The 16,596-nt window shown below is 36.5% G+C and overlaps 2 protein-coding genes across 3 annotated transcripts; one reads left to right on the top strand and one right to left on the bottom strand.

The window, feature by feature from the left end:
* The first annotated feature begins 302 nt into the window (after positions 1–302).
* Positions 303–6,046, top strand: POLDIP2 (DNA polymerase delta interacting protein 2). 2 transcript variants are annotated; one of them, XM_071591583.1, is made up of 8 exons: positions 303–617; positions 786–892; positions 1,004–1,159; positions 1,231–1,336; positions 1,419–1,596; positions 1,692–1,855; positions 2,651–2,856; positions 3,955–6,046. In XM_071591583.1, the coding sequence occupies exons 2-8, from the start codon at positions 795–797 to the stop codon at positions 4,064–4,066; spliced, it is 1,020 nt and encodes a 339-aa protein (XP_071447684.1). In that variant the 5' UTR covers positions 303–617; positions 786–794; the 3' UTR covers positions 4,067–6,046. The 2 variants fall into 2 exon arrangements, with proteins under 2 accessions (XP_071447684.1, XP_071447683.1); XM_071591582.1 differs by lacking the exon at positions 303–617 and having other exon boundaries at positions 635–892.
* On the bottom strand, positions 4,470–15,105 carry Rad1 (Radiation insensitive 1). The gene is made up of 7 exons (XM_071591584.1): positions 14,932–15,105; positions 14,763–14,861; positions 14,527–14,678; positions 11,387–11,621; positions 10,970–11,034; positions 5,850–5,994; positions 4,470–4,550 (listed from the first exon to the last, which is right to left on the bottom strand). Exons 1-7 carry the CDS (start codon positions 15,040–15,042, stop codon positions 4,509–4,511), a joined length of 849 nt encoding a protein of 282 aa, XP_071447685.1. The 5' UTR covers positions 15,043–15,105; the 3' UTR covers positions 4,470–4,508.
* Between the last annotated feature and the right edge of the window lie 1,491 nt (positions 15,106–16,596).

Here is a 16,596-nt window from a genome sequence, read left to right as displayed (position 1 = left end):
AATGCGATGCCATTTATTTATTCGCCCTTCTTTGAGGTTTGGAGCCAAAGGAACCAGATTTAAAAAAAAAAAAGTTTCATGGTCATATCGGATAGATATTTTCTATCGCCCTTACCCGAGTTATAAATTTAAAAATTTGTGATTTTCGAAAATAAAACTATTTCAATGCATCATAGCATACTATGGAATCTCGAGACGGTAAAAAGCTCTGCGGAGATTCATCTATTGCTCAATTCCGTTTTTAAAAATACTACAATACATTGGCCAGGATTTCGTCAACGGCACTCGGTTGATGAAATCGTGGCTAATATTCACTTGACATTTGGAAGGTTTAGTTTCTCCCTCTATTCATTCATCGGCGCAACACGTACATGCATATGAATTGCTTTCGTGTCGAAACTTTGCTTTTTCTCACGTTTTCAACATCAAATTTTGAAATTAATTCTTTGGGCGAGATTTTCAGAATAATTTTTGAATTGCATTTTCAGCATATTTTTCATATGCAATAAGTAATTCTGTTATTTCTTTCACCGATAGGTATAATTTCATTACGGACTCAGCTAGTCGGTAATAATAAGTGTGTTAAACAACACTATTATATCACCTCGTCTAAAATAGTGAGTTATTTTATATTACATGATATTCACAAATAAAAAAGCCAGAGCCAATATACCGCGATTCACACGAGGTGATTTGATTGGCTAAATACCTGTGATGTCACTCTTACCGTTCATTGGTTGCCTTTGCGTTTCTCGCACGTCCTCCCTGGAAACCGGAATCAGCAGGATCATGTCATGATGGAACTTTTATTCAATGTTTACAAGCATAGCAGGAGATTAATCGTGCATGTTACTACACGCACCATTACCATTCAATCTTCAGCGTATTCTAGGTAAGGTTAATTGCGACATATTATTCTGTTAACTTAGAAGTTTCCATTTATTTTTACTGTTTTTGTGACAACATGTCTAATACGTATTCCTTGTTAAATTTCCTTATTAAGATTGGCAGAAGTTGGTCGACTAGAAGCCCCCAAAAGTCAAGGCAAATATGACACTGGTCAGTTGTTCCTACATCGTGTATTTGGTTATCGAGGGGTAGTTCTTTTTCCTTGGCTTGCTCGAGTCTATGATAGAGATGTACCTAATAAAAAAGACAGGTTTGTATTATTTTATTCGTGTTTTTTTTTAATTTTGGAGTGACTGAAGTAATTAAGAATTAATATTTCAGCAACCAAGCGGAAGCCAATAGTTTTAATCACGTTGGGAAGGAGGTGAAAGGCAGAACCCACACTTATTATCAAGTTCTTATCGACTCCAGAGACTGCCCTTACATTGTATGCATTGAAATTTTATTTTCATGATGTTTCCGACCAATGCGTTGTTTTCGTCAACATTCATTGAGGTTTTTATTTTCAGCGTGCGCAAACAGAAGCGGTAACTTTCCTTGGCAATCAAGAAAGCAGTCGTAGTCTTTATGCAATACCTGGGCTTGACTATGTTGCTCACGAAGATATATTACCATATACCACCACCGAAAAGCACCCTCTCAGCCACGAATTGTTTGATAAATTCTTAATGTATTATCCAGACAAAGGTAAGAGTAATTTAGTGTTAAACACTTGCTGGCCCTCTTTTATCCTTAGGCCCTTCTCGCTTAAAATGCCAAATTAAACCCTTTATTAATCTTAGATCCACCATTTGGAGCACAAGAAACCCTACGAGCGTGGCAGAAGAAGAATCATCCTTGGCTAGAGCTCTCTGATGTACATAAAGAGACTACCGAGCATGTGCGAGTGACTGTCATACCATTTTACATGGGATGTCGCGAATCTCAAGCAGCTTCAGTGTACTGGGTTAGTACTCCATCGCCCATGATTGTTACATAATTAGTTAGTTGCGTAGGCACCCTCCAATTTGAGTACGAAGTTCTGAAGCTGTAACTTCTTCGTCAGTTTTTAACAACATAACAAATGAATGTTGATGCAGAATACATTGAACACATTTTCCGCTTGAAGGTCGCATGTTGTAATAATTTAGCGGAATGAAAGGTAATTTTTACTCGTGACAACTAGTAATTTTCTACAGGAATAAATAATGTCCTTGAAGCTATTAAGTTTCACATATGAAATAAAATGGTTGGTGACAATTACTTATCCATGATGAGCCATTCACATTTGTGAGGGCGACATTTTATAATTATATGAAATATTATCTTGAAATAAAAGCTAAGGACCTCTTCCCCCGACAGTTTGAGTAGTCTTTTATACAATGAGATAATGAACCGTATTTTAAAGTATTAAATCCCAGCCTTCAGATCTATTTCATTAGATCAACGAATAATTTTATGGTTTAAGTTTGAACACCCATAAAATAACTGGACATCAATAATGCTTGTATTCCTTCGAGTATCAATGCATAGTGTGTGCGAATAAGGTCCTTGATTTTACATTTCAAATAACTTTGCAGTCTGCAAGGATCTTATCCTTACGGGGTTGTGTTTTTGTTTGGTCGATTTCGAATGTTATTTTGGAATATAATAAAATATAAATAGGAAAAATAATTCCAAAAGTAAACAAAAAATCGAAAAATTAAGAAGTGAATTCTAAACATTGCCATGAGTGATCTAACATTGTGTACTTCATTTCAAGTGGAGATACTGCATCAGATTGGAGAACTTGGGTGAACTAACAGTTCAATTGAGAGAGCGTCACTGGAGGATTTTTAGCCTATCGGGCACACTGGAGACAGTTCGAGGACGAGGTGTTGTTGGACAAGAACCCGTCCTTTCAAAGCAGTTGCCTGCTTTTCAATATAGTAGTCATGTCAGCCTTCAGGCACCAAGTGGCCATATGTGGTAAGTGTCCAAATTGAATGAGTTTGCCCCAATTCCATCTTACCTTAGCAGTGCATACTAGGATTAACCTGGGCTAATTGCTCAACCATGAGATCCCACTGTGGCAGATTCCCTTGAGTGTTGCCTGGCCCATCAATAATAGTTCCTGGTTGTTTTACTCTCTCTCCTTCGAAATACTAGTATTGTGTTAATCTTGATAAGAAAATCCTTGCTTTACGTGCCCTTTCCTGTTTTTATGCCATTGGCAGTGTTTGTAATATTTTATTAAGCACCCTGAGAGCATTCACAAGGAAAAGACAACTGCTGTGTTCAAAGAAGTGAGAATTAGAGACAAGGAAACAAAATGTGAAAACATTCGTATGCAGTGTGGCACTCTATGGATCAGAAGCATGGACCATTGGAAAAGTAGACCATATAAGACTGGAAGCCTTCGAAACTTGGTGCTGGAGGAGGATGCTTAAGATCAAATGGATGGATAAAATAAGAAATGAAGAAGTAAACAGAAGAATAGATGAAGAACAGACCTTGTGGAACACCATAGAGTAGTAGTAGTAATATTTATGGGAGGCAACCGACAGCCAAGGTCATTTGTGCCATTCAGGAATGGACAGGAAAGGATGATGGGTGGAGAGAAACCCAGTGTTGGCATTAGCCTACTCATAAAGAAAGGCGCCACCCAACACCATAGCAGAAAGAAGAACCAGATGGATTGGTCACACCCTGAAGCACAATGGATTCGTGGAGAATATAATAGAGGGAAAAGTCCCGAGGGGAAGGCCAAGGGATAAATACATGGGACCAATAAAGAAGAAAGTACCTCGCAAAAATACCAGGAAGTCAGCCCATTAGCATCTGATAGGGTAGGATGGATGGCTGCGTGTAATTAAACCATAAGAATGTTTTTCACAAAATAGTGGGTGTTGTGTTGATAAATTTCTCAAGTGGGATGGGTATATTAATGCGTATATTATCCATATTCCCGAGTGGTTAATGCTGGTTCCCCACACTACCAAAATGAAGTTTTTTCTCGCAACGCAAGATTTTTAAAGTATTCTACCGGTGCTGCTCCCTCTAATTCCATCATCCTCTTAATTTCAGGGGAACCTTCCGAATGGAGAGGGAGGATGGATATACTTTTGATTGCAGAATACCGCCATTCTCGTTAGAAAGCAAGAGTGATGAGAGCAGTCCACCCAGTGGAGTTATATGACATGTTTGGCTGTGAAAATAGAGTCATTAACATTAATATAGGAACAAGTAGTTTTTCCTCAGAGGAAAATTATCAATTTTGTAGCACTGTTCCCAAAGGTTTTCCAGAAACACTTTTTTATGATTTTCAGATTCAGTGCAAGCAGTCTTTATGGGGACTAAGTTTCTGGAAAATTTTCAGACAGCAGATATATCCCATATTGGGAGATTTCATTCTATGATAGCGACTAATTCCTTCAGTGCTAGTTCAACGTATTTAAAATACTAATGTTAACTCCTAATTTGTAACTATGAAATTGTTTTTTTTTTTGAGGGATGTGTTCATATTTTTGTTTGTGCATTTTTTCTCGAATAGGCTTAGTAAGTGTTTTAGCTAAAGCGTGTAATGAAAGTATGATCCTGGTCTTGTAAATTCTTTTTATTGAGATAAACTGTTGCATTCTTTACACTTCCATGTCACTATCATTGTCTACTTCAGGGGAGCACTGAAAAAGATTTGAGAGAGAGAGAGATATTAAAAATCAAGTACTCTTCCAATCCAAAACTAATTAGGCGCTGTTTGCCCAAAAGGAGTAAACTCGGCACAGAAACAATGTAAATTTAATGATAGTGAAACTTTGAAATCCTCCTTTATCATCTATGCAAGTGATCCATGAAAACCCAAATTTCCAACATGCTCATGTCAATGTAGATTGCAGTATTCGTTTCCATTGCAATTAAAAATGCCTTCAAGTCACTTAAACACTAAATATACATTATGCAATTTTCAACAAGTCATTAGGCAAGAGAAATCATAGAAAGTAATTTACAATAATCTTACTTATATAAAAAAAACCATGGATTCATCTCACAATGACCATATTTAAATTTAATTATTATACTTCTTTTTATCAATTACTGTTGATTCTTTGAAGAAAATTACATCCAAAATCAACTGCTTCTAAAGATGAAAGGGAGTCTGTTATGATTCGGACAATAGGATACATGTCTGGTCTTTAAAAGAGGCAGACTTGTGACTTTTTCCCTTATATATCATTATCCTTCCTGTTGCTAAATTGCTAAGTATTTACATCAGGATAAAAATATTTGCTTGTAAAATCCACTCTTATTTTGTACGACCAACATGGGCAAGTCAAAGACAATGATTTCTCCAACGCCATGTAAATGTTATCTGGAGAGTTTTACATGTTTACATTTTATTCTTCAAGGGTTCAATACTTATTTTTTCATTTCTCTGCAAGAATGGATTCTTTCATTTGGATTTAAAATAATTTGTACACCTACAATACATTTGCTTGTGATCACTGAAAGTGTCACAGCATAAATACAATACAAGTCATTTTAACCATTTCAATTTTGTATTGGATCTCATATTATTTCACTTATTGTAAAATCAGTTACTTTCAAGGGAATTTAGTTTTTCATGACCTTAAATTTTGTCAATGCAATGGTTATCATATTTCTTCTAATGGTTTGATGCATTCAAAGTGTATGAAAACAGGCTATGATATCTTACCCTCCCGGTAGTCCTCAATTTCAATATATTATTTGAAAACAATTGATTATTACTGTTCAGTACGTTGATCAAGTCCAATTACACCTATTACCCATTTCACTTGACTCTCTGGAAGTCATCCTCTCCTCATACTATCAATAAATTTGGATATCTACTATGGCACTTGTATAGTGATGGTGGACATTTAGCCTTAATTATTCTGAAAATCGTGTTGAATTCCTTTTGGGTAAATATAAATTAAATTCAGTTTCTACCAATAGATACTCACAAAATATTCCACAAAGCATGTGTATCCATCCTCTGTTTTAATCATATACTGGAAGCATAGCAAGCCACGCTCATCGGTGCGGATGGACACTTTGGTGGAAATGGCCAAGGACTTCATTGAAGGCTTGATGAGAGAAAACTTGTATCTAATATAGGAAAGAAAAGGCTGCATAAGTCTGATTAGGTATTTAATTGTAATTTTTTTTTACAATTAGAATTTCAAAATGCTTGAAAATCATATGAACTTCGCTGTAACATTACTAAGTTGTCTCAGAAAATCTACCTCACGAGGTTTTTTCATCCTGTTAAAGTTGAATCATTTGATCGAAAAAATTGTGAAGTTGTAAGCAAAGCTTATACATGTAGTAATTTGGTGAGCTGCCAAGTTGTTTGTGGTTGAATGTGCTATATATTGAAGTCTGTTATTTTATTTATGTCCTGTTATCCTTTGCATTTTAACTAAGTCCATGAGTCTCCTGTAAGATAAACTAAATGATTTTTGGCCTCCGATCTAATTATTACAGAGACAAACAAGGAGAATGATTGAATGTGTAATATTGAAATAAATATTTATCAACAAACTGTCATGATTTCTTTACATGCTTGAGGTCCAATTTTTTGGCCAGAGAGCCAATATAGCTAAATTTAAATGGCGTAATAACCTAGTTCACAATGTCAGACTTCTACTTGAACATTTTTTATCATTATGATTTTCAAAATCCTATGAGCCAATTTTTTCATTGCTAATACTTCAACTAAGCCAAGGAGGAAAAACTATTCATCTTAATGTAACAATGATGCTTAAATATACCTCCAACCTGATTAAAAGTCTATTTGTGTGTTACTCCCTAGGAAATAAGCTTGTCTTTACATTGCCATTTTAGCCTTAAACATTTCTTAAGAAATTTTTTTGCATAAGTAAATGTGTACAGAAATTAAATAAACAGTTGATACAGCTGAACACAAAAATATTGCAAAGATGAGCCAGGATAAATAAGATTTACCACTGCGGCAGTTTTTTTCCTACTACTTATCATTTTCTTAAGGCTAGTATCTAATTTCTGAATCTCCCATTAGTGCTACTGACCTTGAATTTACTAACTAAAAGGAAAAATGCTGTATCACCTCTCGGGAAATTTATTTTTTAAATAACTTCCTCATGACAATCCATGCATGAAAGTTGCTGCTGTGGAGGCTAAAGGGGAAGAGGTAAAATTAAGAATAGATTGATATAAGGAAGGAAAATGTTAGGCATTCATGGCTTTGGTTGAGCTGTAGTTTCCCAAGGTCAGAGTAAGAGTGCGCTCTATGGAATTGTTGGTCAATGCTTTGCTGCCCAGTTCTCATTTATACAAGACATGCAATGCAAGTATGTAATCTAAATATATCTGCCATTTTCTACTGCATAAATCTTGAGAACTAGGTACATGTATATATATTTATATATATATATATATACACACACACACACACACGAGGGTCATCCGGAAAGTAGTACCCGTTCGTGCCGCATGAAGTGCTGACGACGCGAGTAGCCGCTGGACGAGGTCAGATAGCTTCAGTGGCTTGTCTGCCTTCTCTGAGCCAAGTTGCGTGACGCTAGCATTGCCTGTGTTGTTTCTGTGATTGTTTACAATGTTTAAAAAAATTGAGAACGCCGCCAGTTGTGAAGTGAGGGCAGTGATTAAATTCCTCAATGCAAGAAACGTTCGCCCATGTGATATTCATCGCCAATTAAAGGAGGTGTATGGAGACAATGTAATGGACGAGTCGTCTGTTCGGCGGTGGTGTCGCAACTTCAACATGGGGAGGGGGAACACACATGACGATGAGCGTTCGGGGAGACCGTCTGTCATTACAGACCAACTGGTGAGCTCAGTTGACGAATTCGTGAGGAACGATCGGCGCGTCACAATTGATGACATCTGTGAGCATTTTCCCAATGTTTCTCGAACAATTGTTCATGAAATTGTTAAACACCATCTGCATTATGCAAAAATTTGTGCAAGATGGGTCCCTCGCGTATCTCAATGAGCTGGCGGCGAAGGACTATGCAGCAGGAATACAGAAACTTGTCACACGTTATGACAAATGCCTTAATTTGCTTGGAGATTATGTTGAGAAGTAGTTTAAAGTATCCTCTTTCAAATAAAATTTTTTATGTTTGTTAATATTTACTTTTGTCTCTTTATTTCACGAACGGGTACTACTTTCCGGATGACCCTCGTGTGTGTGTGTGTGTGTGTGTGTATATATATATATCCATTATGATTCAAACACCTTAAGTGCCTAAGTCATCTCTTGCTAACCTTTTTCATAAATTAAAACCCAGCATCATTAGAGTACTTTCCATTTTACTTTTCTCAAGTACATCCAATGAGAGATAGATGAATACTCTTGAAATTGGACTAGCTGAGAGCTAGGCATTTGAAGTTACCTCTGATCTTTATATTACTTCCATCTACAATTGCTATTAAAAACAATTTTTACCATCCTTCTCACAAACATTATGCTTACAGAGGTTCAATGCAATGGTGTCAGCATATTTGAGGCAAGGAGAGCCGGAAGCCCTCCATGTATGTATATTGCTGAGAAGTGATGATTTCTGACAATTTCAGGGAGGGGAGAGGGTCACAGGATGGATGACCAATATGCAACTGTTTCACAAAGAGCATGAAGGCTTTAGGCATGACAATTTAAGACCCGGGAACCATCACAACAATATTTTCATATTAATCCAAGTCTACCATCTTTGTCTCTAATCTTATATTCCTTTCCACAAACCCTATAATGCACCCTTCCCACCTCTCATTTGCCATCTGCCCCTTCACACCTCATCCTTCCAGCTGAAATCATTCCACACATCCCATAAATCTCCAAAATGTAAACTAAATTACCATTTTGTGATAGAAATAAAGCATTTCACCACGTGCACAAGTATGAAATGCAGATTTCAGACACCAGATGGTGCACCACAGCAGTGTGTGGTAGAAAGATTTGACACTTATGCCATTTTGTTGTACCACCAACAAGTGACAGACACGCATGAGTTATAAGTTGAAAAAATGTTTGCCTAGTATTGTGTTGCTGTGTTCAATATGTTGAGATTTATACCAAACAAAGAGCATTCGTGGACAGCATTAATTTTTTGTTTTCATATGAAGAAAACTGCTGCTGAATGATACCGATTACTTCGCGAAACTTATGGTGAACTTGCTCCGTCGCAAGATATGAGTGAACAATGGTTTCGGCATTACAAAAGTGGTGACTTCAATGTTGCAGAGAAGGAACACGGAAAACCAGCAAAAAGGTACAAAGCTGCGGAATTCCAAGTATTGCTGTACAAAGATGATTCACAAAAACAACTAGCAGATCAATTGAGTATTAGTCAACAAGCAGATTCCAATTGCCTTAGAGAGATGGGAAAGATATAGAAGACCTGCAGATGAGTACCACATGAGTTGAACGACAGGCAAATGGAGAGGTACAACTCTCCATATGCCTCTCAAAAACATGTGTAATTTCGCTCGCAAGATTCAAAAGGAAGTAATTTTTGCATTGTATTGTTATTAGGGATAAAATTTAGATTTATTTTTAGCATCCAGAGTGCAAAACATCATGAGTAAACCCAGGTGCAACATCCACATTAACCGCAAGACCTAATCACTTTGGCAGGTATACAATGCTCTGCGTTTGGTGGGACCAGAAAGGTGTGGTCAATTATGAGCAGTTAAAACCTGGTGAAATGGTTAATACTGAACACTACCAAAAACAATTGTTTGATTTGAACCATTTGCTGCTTTAAAAAAAGACTATAATCCCAAAAGAGGCAACACAAGGTCATTTTTATTCATTACAATGCTCCCATCACATAAAGCAAAACCAGTATGTGATATGTTGAAAGCACCAAGCTGGGAAGCTCTACCACATGTGGCTTATTCACCAGCCTTGGCTCTGTCTGATTACCACTTGTTTGCATTGATTGGTCTTTGATTGACTGGACTTGCCGAGCAGTGCTTTGGTTCATACCAAGATGTGAAAAAATGGTCCAATGAATGGTCTGTGGCAAAAGGGAAAGATTTTTACTGGCGTGGTATCCACAAATTGTCTCAAAGATGTGAAAAATGCCCATCTAGCATTGGAGCACACTTTGAATGAAGCTCTTTTTATCATTCTTATGATTTTATTTTGAAAAAAATCTGCATTTCATACTTGTACACCGGGTAACTTTCCTGCTGATCTCCTACCTTTGCTGAGATCTATGGCATGCAACTTTTACATCAACCGCGTATAATAAAGTACTATATATTGAGGTATTATAGAATAAATACAAATAAAACAAACCTTATGCAGTTTTCTAGGAACAGAAAAGGTAAGCTAAATACTTCAATTTGAGGGCAAAAACTAGAGCAGGTGGAACAGTTTACATATCTTGAAAGTGTCTTGGACCAAAATGGTCAAAGTAGTAGGGACATAAGGAGAAGGGTTGTGTTAGGGAAAGAAGCTTTCACAAAGAGGAAGGAGCTGATGACAGGGTGGGACTTCGAGTAATGATGTTTAGTAAAGGCTCGTTAAAACTTTGATATGGAATGGAGACATAGACACTGATGCAGGATGATAGATGCAGACTGGAGGCTTTTGAAATGAGGGTGTGGAGAAGTTGAAGTGGACAGAAAGGAAAACAAAAAGAGAAAGTGCTCAATAGAATGGTTTGAGGCATCACTTTGTGGAAGTGATTCATATCGGAAAAGAAAATACTTTGTTCTTCCACATATATTATGCACGACCTAGGTTTCGAAGTCATCATCAGGTGAAGTATAGAAAGCATTATTTTCAGCTAAAATTTTTATTATGTGGAGTTCTTTTTAGGTATTTTGTGGGGACAAGAGAGTACCTTTGTTCCTGAGATTCTCAGGAACAAAGGTGCGGGAACCTTTAGAAGGTAATCTATTTAAAAAAATTAAATCCTTTTTCAAAAAACTAGATGTTTCTGCCTTCCTAAATCATAGAAAGATACATGGTGTACAAACATGAAATATATAATCTTTTACTTGTATATATCTATCAATAAATATAGTCTAGACACAACAGTTAAATAATGTTACAAACTCCAATGTGTACCTGGATATGGCGACTGTGGTGCATTGAAAGGACTCTATCATTTCACTATCTTTGGGTATTTCCACCTGAAAAGAAAAGCCATGTCAAAATAGCAAGAGAGAAATCACCACGGAAAAGGTAAAAGCCAAATATTAAAGTCCAAGTTTGTATGTTGCGGCAGCACAAAAGTAATCATGCATTTATTCCAATGCATTCTATGTGACCATTTATGATATAAGAAAGGCGAGATCTGAATATCACATTAGCTACAGTGCTGGAAACTGTAAACACTCCCAACTTAAGTATTTCGTTCCTACAAGCCAGGAGCAAGCAATGAGGGAGTACTTCAAGAAACATTGATGATTTAATAGTTCAAATTCAGTATACATGTATGTATGCAGGAACATGCACTGTTCAATCTAAAAAATACTAACAAACCTGACTCTCTACACATTCGCCGATTGTGGTAATACGGAAGTAAGGAGGATCTGGTGACATCAAAAGCTCCAACATGTCACTGGATCCGTCAATTTCCGAGAACACTTCTTTAAGGCATTCTGATCGAAGAATTATTTTATTCAAGACATCCGATGGTGTGAAGCCAAAGTCGATGATTTCATTTGGTTCTTGTGTCTTGATGCTGCAGTCTGTAATCACACCACCCTCTTCGAGACTACATTTTGCAGAGACAAGAGATTGAAGAAACAAATTTTAGCAGTACTCTAACATAAAGAGATACAAGGTTACAACTTCACCAATAAAATAAGTTAATATCTTTACCTTGTTACTTTCATGCTATATTTTGTGTGATAATATGGTTAATATAAAATTCATAGAACTAATGTTATCATTAAGATAAATATTGTGACACTGTAAGCATAGAACAGTTTACAATTTTTAATAAACTAAGTATTTTGATAACTGTTGTAATGATTTGACAGCAACTCAGTGATTACCAAGGAATAATTTTTCATACATGCATTTCTCTCATGTTTCTAGTTTCACAACAGTATATAATGGCCCAGTGAAATTCCTGCATTCTTCTGGTTTTTTGAGGTGTTTGGGTTAATTCCCCTGTAAGTTCACCTTTTATCCAAAATGCCATGTCAGTAAACAAATGCATACCACAATTATTCCAGCATTTATTACACTCGCATAACTTACACATTCCAACTTTTTTCATGAATTAAGGGGAAAATTTATTTTGAATCAGTGAAAAAATTTGTTTTATATGTTTGCCACATCATGGCATCATCAAGCATGCAGTCTTTCAATGCATGGGTATGAATAGCATCAGGAAGAGGAGGGGCACCATTGCTTACTATAATAATGGACTAAGGAAATGGTTTGCCAATAAGTATAGTAGCAAGCCCTGGGGGAGTGAATTGAGAGAAAAGTCTAGGTGTTCGGGTCATCGCTGGGGAGGTGAAGTGGATTCATATTGAGGAAGGAACTCGCAGGGATGTGGTCATTGACGAGAATGGGATTTACAAATGCAATCCTAATTAATCCAAACTGTTCAAGTAGGTCGCGTCTGGGGCCCCTTGTCTTGATAGTTCAATATGCAGGCAACAGAATGTCTTTTGTGTTTCTCTTTAACAAGGTATTTAGCAAGCAGAAACTTATTTTTGTTTTTTGATCCTTTCTTGAAATTTCCTCTCCATTGAGCCTATGTACACTGGCTAGCAGCCATTGCCCTTTAGGTGGCATACTTCATTTTAGTGTAATTTGTATTTTTAGCATGAGACATGAAATCCCTTTCAGTTCCTCTGAGACCTTTCGGTCCTTAACCGAGTTTTTTAGTGAAACAGCAAGCACTCAGGTCGTTAAGCAAGCCGGAAATCTTTCATCAATGAAGCCACCACGTCAGCCAACAAGAAGATGCGTCAAGAACCATGTTAGTGCTTACTTTGAGATCAAAATCATTCAGTACCCCTCCCCACATAGCCGAGGGTTCTGGAATGGAGAGCTTTCTTACGGGCAGGGACAGAAATCCTTGAGAATATGGCAATATCTACTTCCCCATAATTTACCAGTTGTAGCCACCCGAGGCCTGAATATAAAAGAAACGTGACATATTGCCCAAGATGCTTCTATTTTTAAAGTATATTCTTCTAATCACCATTCGTTTTCCTCCCTTCCTTACTTTCTCCTTGCCAGAGAGTAAAACTGTTCCACATGGTCTTACACTAAAAGCGTGACCATATGAAACAGTCACAATGGTAAATATTCTGAGGTCTCATTAAGTTCACATTCATTCTAAAAGTGAATAGCTTAATATCAAGATAAGATTAAATAGGTGGGCTGTCAATATACAGTGTCCTTTTATTTTCACTAAGTATCAGTGTTTTCTGTTTGAAATCTGCCAAAGAGGGAGAATCATAATTGGACATTAAAGGGATCGTTGGAAAGAGGAGTTAAGGTGCAAATTCAAGGTTTAATAATAATATATTCTTTATTTGCTTCAAGACAGGTAAAATGCATACATTGTAAAATGTGTCAAAATAGGAACAGTACATTTAACATTCAGCTATTAAAATGTTATTAACCATACATCAAATTAAGTGGATATAAGACATGTATCAAGTAAACTTATCATGCAAGCAACCATGGATGAAAAAGAATAACTTATCGAGAAGTAATGCCTGTCCTATATATTTCAATAAATTTTCTGAATTTATTCATTTTGTCAACTGAAAGATTGCCACATATTCCAATCCAAATCTCCCTTGGACCTAATTTTATGGTACTTTTTCTCACATTGGTTATGTTCATATCGTTAGAATTTCTTGTGTTGAGTTGATGGAAGCCAGAATTTAGGGAAGAACTAGAGGTTTCAGCAATTTGAAAAAGTGTGGTAATTTTATTAGTGTACAGTGAAGCCAATATGAATACTTGCTGACAAAAGAAAATTAAAGATATAAAATCTGAAGGAACTTCTTAAAAACTATGTTATTACTGATAAGTTAGCAATAAGACATCAGATTTGTTCAAAGCTATCAACTATGCTATTTATTCATTGTATAAAAGTAAAGTTCGCTGTCATCCTCTAAACTAATTCATAAACTTGCGCAGGGACACGCTATCCTGACCTGTAACCCACTGGCAGAAGAAAAATGGAGTGCTTTCCGTGGGTGTATATTCTTTGCGAGATAATAGATACAGCCGAAATCAGGACACCTTTATGGAACCAGAAGTTGGGAATAATAGAACCTCAAATTAAGAATTAAAATAAAAACTGCTGAATTTCAGGGAAAGGAACCTAAACTTGAGATTATGTATACCTTAACCTCACCAAGAGTATATTAAGACTGATTTGATTGAAACTTCGTTTTGAATACTAATGAGCGAGAAAACGATGAGGCATGCATAGAAAAATAATACTCAGTGGCAACTGCTATTTGCACAATTGTTTCTACACAGTGGTACTTGGAATCACCAAATTGTTTAACGGCTACTAAATTGTACTCAGGCGGACACCACACATCACTTCTTCGAATTTCAGTAAGATAAACTGACAGCTAAAAGTAACAGAGATAAAAATAAATGTAAATACCCCTCACAAAATATATACTCACAGAACTTTTACTGGGTGTCCGTATCCTTTATAACACATTTTTAGAGCCGTTGTTGACCCAGGACTATGTGCAGATCCAAATATATTTAGACACTCCACAAACACAGAAAGATTTATTTGAAATATCACAGTATCTTCTGTCAAATTGTATTCCTATAACATTGAACGTGTCGTGTAATAATTTTCTTAGAAGAGACAAATTACCTCAATGAGTTTTACAATTTTACATGTAGGTACCTGAAACATGTCCGACTGAATAAAAGCATTAGCCTGGGTACATTTTGCATCTTCCACTGTAACTTTTAATCCATTCTCCGTACCAAAGCATGTCGCTATCTGCAGCGTAAATTGGCAAGATCATTCTATACTCAAATTAAGTTGCTCCATTAGGATCTACGAAGCTTACCTCTTTAAAATTAACTGCTTTCAAAAGTAAAGATATATTCTTCACATTATCCATTTTGGCCGAAAATACGTATTCATCATCTTCCTCGCCTCTCTGGTTCAACAATGACATCTTTTAGTTTAAATTTGACGAACATTCACACAAAAATTACCGCGTCGATGAAGAAGCACGCTCAATAACCTTCTGTAAAACAATCGAAAAACACTAATGAAAACTACGCGCACTTTTTAATACGAAGGAATCCGTGTCTTCGTCGATAAATTAATATTCAATGAGAATACATCATTGTAAACATATTTATTTTAAAAAATTAAGTACAATGAATATATTTTATTTTGAATTAATGTAAAAGAGCCACATTTAACCGTAGGCCGTGATTCCTAATACGACCATTAAGTACTTTGTCGATACATACTAAAAACCCATTCATTACCATTCCATGGAGAATATGAATAATATTTAGAAGAATGTAACCTCAACTACAAATTTTTATTGAATTCAATATAATTTTATCTGAAGATCATTAGAATTATCTTAATTAGATAGTATAAAAATGCTCTTTATGTTATAGCTCACATATATTCCTACCAAATTTTTTCCCCCGACATCCGGGTCATTTAGCACTGAGCTATAGTGCTAAGGACTGGAGGCATAATTATATTGCTTGACTTCATTAACTCTGACTAAATATACTGAGATCATAATTGGTCGTTCAATCCTATGATTGGTCGACTGTAGCCCTCCATCCTAACTTATCTGATGCTAATTGGCTTACCTCCTGGTATTTTTTTGCAATGTACTTTCTTCTTTATTTGTCCCATGTATTTATCCCTTAGCCTACCTCTTGGGACTTTTCCCTCTATTTTTCCTTCTACGATATTATATTAAATTATTCACGAATCCATTGTGCCTCAGGGTGTGACCAATCCAACTAGTTCTTCTTTTCTCTGCTTTGTTCCATAAGGTCCCTTCTTCCTTCCAGCTTCACCAGCAGTATTCTCTCGTTTTACGGCAATATTACCTTTGGTCTTCTGTCCCATTCTTTCTTCTGTATGATGCCAATGTTTGCGATCCTCCAGTTGTCTCCCGAGTATATAACACAATATCTGTCGCTCCAGTAGTCATTTGCTCCGGTCCACTTGATCTTACTAACTCCCAGGTTGTCTATACCCAGCCTCTCTCCATTTCTATCTTGGTGTTCCCCCCTTTCCACTCACTCTTAAGGATTTAACATTCCATGTCCCTATTCTGCATCTATCTTTCCTGACCGATTTACCTTTCCCACTAGTCATCACCCAGAGATCCGATTAGGGGACTATTTTACCTATGGAATATTTTACTGTCATGCCATCATGTCATAAATAGGTGGAATGCAGGGCTGCATCTCCTCGGGAGACTAATTCTGTGGTTTCCCTTTGCCTTCCACATCGCAGTACTTTCGCAGATTCCATGAACATCACTCCTGCTCAAAGCTGTTGATGCTGGACCAATATCCTTGATCTGCACCATCAATGCAGATCAATCTGCGCATCAATCTACGAGAGCTGTTTCCTCTCAGTAGCGGGGTCATTTTGTGTTGCGTGTAAGTTGTCAACCGCTGGTAAATATTTTCAAAATGGCCAGGAAAATTATTCTCTCGAACCTGTGAAATAGCCACAATGGATC

This window comes from Hetaerina americana, unplaced genomic scaffold (genome assembly GCF_022747635.1).
Source record: "Hetaerina americana unplaced genomic scaffold, ioHetAmer1.1.p SCAF_5, whole genome shotgun sequence".
NCBI classification, from domain to species: domain Eukaryota; kingdom Metazoa; phylum Arthropoda; class Insecta; order Odonata; family Calopterygidae; genus Hetaerina; species Hetaerina americana.
This window is presented reverse-complemented; position numbering and strand designations above follow the sequence as displayed.

What these genes read in the sequence shown, in the direction of transcription:
- POLDIP2 (XM_071591583.1), top strand. Translation starts at nt 795, where the DNA reads ATGATGGAACTTTTATTCAATGTTTACAAGCATAGCAGGAGATTAATC. An exon ending in CAATCTTCAGCGTATTCTAG is followed by an intron (nt 893 to 1,003) that starts GTAAGGTTAATT and finishes TTCCTTATTAAG; the next exon opens with ATTGGCAGAAGTTGGTCGAC. An exon ending in GCACCAAGTGGCCATATGTG is followed by an intron (nt 2,857 to 3,954) that starts GTAAGTGTCCAA and finishes TCTTAATTTCAG; the next exon opens with GGGAACCTTCCGAATGGAGA.
- Rad1 (XM_071591584.1), bottom strand. Translation starts at nt 15,042, where the DNA reads ATGTCATTGTTGAACCAGAGAGGCGAGGAAGATGATGAATACGTATTT. An exon ending in AAGCAGTTAATTTTAAAGAG is followed by an intron (nt 14,862 to 14,931) that starts GTAAGCTTCGTA and finishes TTTACGCTGCAG; the next exon opens with ATAGCGACATGCTTTGGTAC. An exon ending in GCGAATGTGTAGAGAGTCAG is followed by an intron (nt 11,035 to 11,386) that starts GTTTGTTAGTAT and finishes TTTTCTTTTCAG; the next exon opens with GTGGAAATACCCAAAGATAG.